This window comes from Pteropus vampyrus, unplaced genomic scaffold (assembly GCF_000151845.1).
Source record: "Pteropus vampyrus isolate Shadow unplaced genomic scaffold, Pvam_2.0 Scaffold487, whole genome shotgun sequence".
Lineage (NCBI taxonomy): Eukaryota > Metazoa > Chordata > Mammalia > Chiroptera > Pteropodidae > Pteropus > Pteropus vampyrus.
The window spans coordinates 39895-46829 of NW_011889268.1; the positions used below are offsets into that span (position 1 = coordinate 39895).

Sequence of the window (6935 nt, forward strand, 5' to 3'; positions counted from 1 at the left end):
TAAAAAATAAAAAAATAAGGGATTGTAAGCCGACAAGGTCCTTGCAATCTGTGAGGTCAACCAAGGGTCGTCTCGCCTAGAAAAAATAAAAATAACAATAAAGCGATGGTGGGGATGTAAAAGAATATGCTGACAGCTCCTCATAAAGGTATGTGTTAATGAACTGGACCGTGGTAGCCATTTTGCAATGTAGGCGATGGAAATTGACGAATTGATTCTAAAATTCCTCTTGACATAGAAAGAACCCAGAATAGCTAAAAAGCAACCTGGAACAGGAAGAATAAAGATGAACTACTAACAGTCTCTCATTATAAGATTTATGATAACACAGTGTCAATCAAGACCAGTGGGGTATTGCTGTAAAACAGATCAGATCAGTAGCACAGAATTGAAAATGCATAAAAAGAATGGCAGATACGTCGACGACAGAATTTTGACAAAGTTACAAATTCTGTATTGAGAAAAAGTCTTTTTGAAAGACTGAACTTCAATCCATAACTTATGCTGTATACAAAATTTGAGTCAAAATCAGTCGTTATAAAATATGCCATTTTCATTGTAAGTGCACCCTAAAATTAAACCTAATACTATAACTTCTAGAAGGAAACAGGGAAAACTGTGATACCTCAGGCTAGGAAAAGATTCCTTAGCTAAGACACCAAAATGTACAGTCCCTTAAAGGAGAAATTGATAAATTGGACTTTATCAAAATAAAAAGCATTCTGCTCTCAAAAATCCCTCTTAAGAGAATGAAAGACTAGTTGCACCTAAGATTATTTCCAAAGCAGCCTTCGCTGAGGACGAAAGATACGTGGCTGAGAACACAAAAAGTTCTCAGTATCGTCAGCCACCAGGCAAATGCCATTCAAACTGCCACAAGTTACCACGGCACCCCACCAGGCCTGCCAGCATGAATAGCCTGGACCGCGCATGGGAGGATGGGGCGGAAATGGTACCCTCAGACACTGCTAGGGGGAATGCAAAATGTTACCGCTGTGGGAAAACATTCTGACAATGTACTTAAAAGGTAAACATCCACCTACCAAATATTCCGCACATTCCATGTCTAGGAAGAGACACGCAGGTATGTCTCCAAGCAAACTCTTTCACAGAAATGTTCGCAGAGATGTCATCTGTACTCGACGTTAACTGGATACAATTAATATTATCAGCAAAGGGAAAATAAACCCTTTGCTGATAATATTAATTGTATCCAGTTAACGAAGTGGCTGAGCAAATGCGGGCTGTGGTGTATTCGTACGATATAATTTTGGTTAAACGAAGTGGCTGAGCAAATGCGGGCTGTGGTGTATTCGTACGATATAATTTTGCTCAGCAGCGTAATCTCTCGGTATGCGCTACGGCATGGATGGATCTCAGAATAACTACGCCGAGTGAAGAAAACCAGACAGAAAAGAGTACATACCGCATAATTCCATCTACTCGAAATTCTGAAAACATGCACTAGCCCACACTGACAGAGCGGATCATTGCAATCCCTTTCAGAATACCAAGGGCATTTTTGTCAGAATTAGAACAAATAATCTGAAAATTTATATGGAATCATAAAAGACCACAGATAGCCACAGTGATCTTGAGAAAGAGGAACAGAGTTAGAGGTATCATACACCCCGACTTCAAACGGTACATCAAAGATAGACTAATAACCGAAACAGCGTGGCGCCAGCAAAAAAACAGACACGTAGGTCGATGGAATAGAATCGAGACCGGAAATAAACCCACGCCTCTGCGGTCATTTAATGTATGACAAAGGAGGAAAAAAATGTTCAATAGGGTGAAGACGGTCTCGTCAATGAATGGTGCTGGATAAACTGGACAGATACGCGTGAAAAATAAAACTGGACCACCTTCTGACACCGTACCCAAGAACAAACTCGAAGTGGATCGAAGACTTAAACGTAAGACCCGAAACCATAAAACTCCTAGAAGAAAACACAGGTGGTAAACTCTCCGACACCGCTCTTAGTAACATTTTCTGATACGTCTCCTTGGGCAAGGGAACGACAACAAAAAAATAAACGGATGGGACTACATCAAACTAAAAAAGTTTTTGCACAGCAAAAGAAACTGTCAACAGAATGAAAATGCAACCTAATGGACGGCAGAAGATATTCATCTATGATACATGTGATAAGGGGTAATATCCAAAACTTGTAACGGACTCATACAGCTCAGCAATGGAAAATAAAACAATCCAATCAAAAACTAGGCAGAGGACCTGAATAGACATGCCCTCCAAAGAGGACATACAGATGGCCAACAGACATATAAAAAGATGCTCAATGTCACTTGTCATCAGAGAAAGGCAAATCAAAACCACAACGAGACATCGCTTCACACCGGTCACAATGGCTGTTATTGAAAACTCAACAAACGAGTGTTGGTGAGCATATGGAGGAAGGGGACTCTCATGCACTGTTGGTGGGACTGCAAAATGGTGCCGCCGCTGTGGAAAACAGTCTGGAGGTCCCTCCCAAAATGAAAAAGAGAACTGCCTGACATTCCAGTTCTGCGTATTTATCCGAAGAAATCGAAAACACTCGTTTCAAGAGACCTATTCACCTCTATGTTCATTGCAGTTCTATTTACAATTGCCAAAATGTGGAAGCAACCTGTGTCCACCGATAAATGAATAAAGAATATGAATATGTATATATATATATGTGCATACATACATATATATATATATAATAGAATATCACTCGGTGATAAAAAGGAATGAAATCCTGCCGTTTGCAAGAACGTGGATGGACTTAGAGAATACTATATAAGTGAAATAAGTTAGAAAGAGCGACAAATACCACATGATTTCGCTTATATGTGGAAATTAAAAACAACCCACCGACGGAACAAGCAAAACAAAACCAGCGGACCCACAGAAGGAGAGAAACGCATGGCCGCGGAGGGGAGGGGTGAAGGGGACTCCGGTCTGGGACAGTGTGACAGCTTTTCGCGGGGTGATCACATGGCAAGATATGCGAATGTCGACTCGCTACGTTGTACACCCCGAAACTAACGTGACATCCTGTGCCAACTACACTGTAACCAGAAATAACAGATGAAGATGGGGCGAACAGGGATGGCTGCAGACCAGCGTGCCTGATGCGCACACCCACGTGTGCACACGCGCGCGCGCACACACGCGGATCCCGAACAAAACGCCAGCAGGCGGAATCTGGCAACGTGTGGACAGAACCACGCGCCGTGCACGTGAGCCCGGGGTCTGCTGACGGGACCCCATCTCGGGAAGGTGCGCCCCGAGACAGGCGTGGCCGGGGGACCCCCACGCCCGGCTGGAAAGGGGCCCCGACGGCCTGGGCCTGTCGGTCGCCTCGCTCTTCACAGCGCTGGTCGCTGTCCACAGCCGCTCTCAGCCAGACACCGTCCTGCCCGGCGCGGGGCCCTGGCGGTGCGCGGGGTGTCGCTGCTCTGCCCTTACACTCACCACGTCTGAAAGGCACTGACACGTATGCTCACGGGGACGCGGGTGTCACACTTCCATACGACGAGAGACCGTACCCCCCACGCCGCGCAGGTTCCCTTGGGAGAGCCCTGCTCTAGACGCCCCGCAGGGCGGTGACATTTACTGCCCTCGTCTCCCGAACCTGACCTTTCCCCCTGCCTCTCCCCTGGGACCTGAATGTCCAGACACCTGCGGGGCGTGCCCACCGTCCTCCACAGGCCAGCCGCGCGGCCCTGCTGCATCCCGCCACCCGGGACAGAACCTGGCCGTCCCGTGCCCCCTGCGCGCCCTTCTCACCACCTGTGCGGGACGCGGGCTCCGACTGTTCCGGCCTCCGCGACAACGCTGTGGCTCCTTCGCGAGGCGCACAACACGGACGACTTAGCCACGTGTCTATCTATTTGCTATGGCCCGTTTCCTCCACGTGTCCCCTTGCTTGAGACGGAGGAGGCCACAGCCCTTTTCGTTACACCCCAGGCACAATGCCCAGGACCGATGTTTAATAAGTAGGGGCAGGGTGAAGATGCAGTGCGGCCACCGTCCTGTCTCAAGGGGGTGTCCCTGATGGGCCCCCTAGAGGGTCTCCCTGCCTCTCCTCTCCCAGCTGCGCCCACCTCCAGGCTGATCTCTGCTTCTAGGTCACCTTCCCAAAGACACTGGCGACCCTGTCAGTCCCCGAGAGCCGGCAGGATGCTTCGTGGGCCTGGAAAGAACAGGGGGTCTCCCGTTCCAGTGAGCGTCCTTGGGCCTCAGCGGGACAGGCACGTGCGGTGGCCCTGCGGGGACACGGAGGGGCCAGGCGGCCAAACAGGCCACAGCAGTTTCCCCCGCGGACCTTCCCTCCAGGCACATGATGGGCGTTGAGCAATGTTTGCTGAACTCATTAGTGTGAGTCGCTTGCTCAACTCTCTGGCGTCCGGGGCCAGTGCGGGGGCCTGAGGCTCAGGAGCTGCCTGGGGGTGGGGGGCAGGGGCCAGAGGAGCCCGGAGTCACGTTCCAGGCGGGGGCCCTGGGCCTCTGCGCTGTGAGCACTGCCCCGCTTCCTCTCCGAGTGCAAACCGGTGCCAGCACGGGCCCCTCCTCCTCCCGCGTCTGCCAAGGGCAGCCCACCCCACCGCCGTGCGATCTGCTCCCCATTAACGAGTCTGCAGCAGCCCAGCAGCCCACCAGCCGACCGCGGCCGGTGCGAGTCACGGCTTTGCCATGACCTTGCTGCGCCCCTGCAACTCGATCACAGGACCCTGATTCCAAGACCGGCCCTTCCTGCGTTTGCTGGCGGAGACATTCTGGAAACGTCAGGCTCTTGCTTCTGAGGCACCGGCCCTGAGGGGGCTCGCTCCCCGTTTCAAATGCGGCCGGGCCTGGAGAAACCCAGCAAGCCTCATCTGTCCCCAGCGTTCTTGGGGCACCCCTGGAGCTCCGGCCCCAGATCGTGACCCCTGCATTAAGGAGGCTGCCGCATGAACACTGGCTGCTGCTTCTGCCCCGTGCAGTCATCCGCCCTTGTCCTCACAGTCACGGGGGTCTGCTGTGTGGACAGCCACTTTCCTAGGTAGTCACCAAGCTACCAGCCCCCCCCCTCACCTCTGTGACACATGCACAGGCGCACTCTGTCCCCGTCACGGTTGTCCCAAGTTTGACACTTTTCCCGCCCCATCGTGGTGGGAACTGGAGCCTCTTCGGCAGGCTCCTCCTGGCCCGCTGAGGACACACACAGCTGGGCTCCGCGGCTGAGCACCCATGGGGCCCGCCCCGAGCTGTGCGCCGCGGCCAGCACCACTTCCAACGCTGTAAGGCCTCTGAGCACGCTGGCTCACAGAGGGCCACAGGCGCCGGGACGTACGCCACAGCCCTCCTGTCACACTGATGTGCGATGTGTGACAGGAGCTGGGGTCTGCCGTTGGCCACGGACAATGTCACCGGCCTAGGGTCCAGGCCGGGTCAAGCTGCACCCTCGCCAGAGCCCTGAGAACTCACTGAGGCAGATGCATAATTTCGCGGTCATTGTGTGTTTGCTGCTGTTTGTACAGTTGCTTTTATACTTTTCACATATAATTGTGCTCACGTTTGTAATTCCATTTCACGAATCTGTTAAACCCAGGAGCCTACACTATGAGGATGCGATTTTAATAACGTTACCAGGGCAAAGATTATGGTCTGTGGCCAAAGCTGAGCTGAGATAGATTTATTTCTTTGTTTGTTTGTTTATTTATTTTTAGGTGAGGCAGCCCTTGGTTGACTCACAGATCGCAAGGACCTTGTAGTTTACAATCCCTTAATTTTTACGCCTACGGCACCCCGTCTTCCTAGGTGGTCTCCCATCCAAGTACTAACCAGGCCTGACCCTGCTTAGCTTCCGAGATCGGACGGGATCCGGCTTGTTCAGGGTGGCAGGCCGTAGACTGAGCTGAGATTTAAGTAATAGGCTCAAATGTTTTCACGATTAAAAATACTTTAAATGAACTAAACGGTTAACCCAAATGTTTAAAAAACAATAAATAACCCCGGGGAAGAAAAAAAAAAAGAAACTTAACGGATATACAACGGAACATGCGAGGATTATTTTTAAGAATGGGGTGATGAGTCGATCCGAGAGACATTCTTAGACAATAATAAAAACAACTAATGCAACCGACACGACTCTGTGAGTTGTTCCCAGAAAAACAGGCATCCATCAATTACAAAAGAAAAGTGACAAGTGGGGAAAAAGCCGACTAGGACATACCTGAGAAGTCTGCAGGAGTTTCGCCTGTGCGGCTGGGCGGGAAGCCTGCTAACGGGGACGGGAGCGGACGATCCAGAGACACAGGAGCGGCAGAGCACTTCCTGGCCTCTGCCCGAGGAAGGACCGACGAGGAAGGCCACGCAGCAGACAGCGACAGAGACGTCCGGACAATACTGTAAGAAGCTTTGGGTTTCCAATGACAATAACCAGACTCCGGACGACATGTCTGAGAAGCCGTTGGCTGGAGGAAACCCAGGAAGGGCTGAGGGCCACACAGGCCCAGACCACCGGGTGACGGTTTGGCTCAGCCCGCTGCGGACTTGTTTTCTGCAATGAAAAACACACACAGCCACCAACATGTCGCATCTGCTATTGTTGGACATTCGAGCTTATGGGATAGAATCCATGGGGCTCATGTTAAAACAAACAAACAAACAAACAAACACTCCAGCTGTGGGTGCGTCGCCAAGGTGGGACCACTCGGTTGGTGTGAGATGACACTCCTACGTGGACACGGAGTGGGGGTCACCACCACATCGGGGGCAGAGGGTGCTGGGCCCACCGCGGAAAGGGACACCACGCCACTGAGTGTTAATAAACACCGCAACCTTTGAATGACGGAACCTCAGTGGAAAAAATAAAGTGAAATCAAAATGACCCGAGGGACATGGCAATCCCAAGCCACTGGCACTGTCATCAGCGCAGTCTCTCCGGGGATGCTCCCTT

The 6935-nt window shown here is 51.2% G+C and overlaps 1 protein-coding gene and 1 pseudogene across 1 annotated transcript in view; one reads left to right on the forward strand and one right to left on the reverse strand.

The window, feature by feature from the left end:
• Positions 1–5769: 5769 nt before the first annotated feature.
• LOC111732754 lies at positions 5770–5887 on the reverse strand (annotated as a pseudogene).
• A 975-nt stretch (positions 5888–6862) lies between these two features.
• Positions 6863–6935, forward strand: part of NDN (necdin, MAGE family member) — a 2669-nt gene continuing 2596 nt past the window's right edge. Inside the window, exon 1 of the mRNA XM_023524701.1 lies at positions 6863–6879. Within this exon, the coding sequence (XP_023380469.1) occupies positions 6863–6879 (17 nt within the window). The remainder of the gene's footprint in view (positions 6880–6935) is intronic.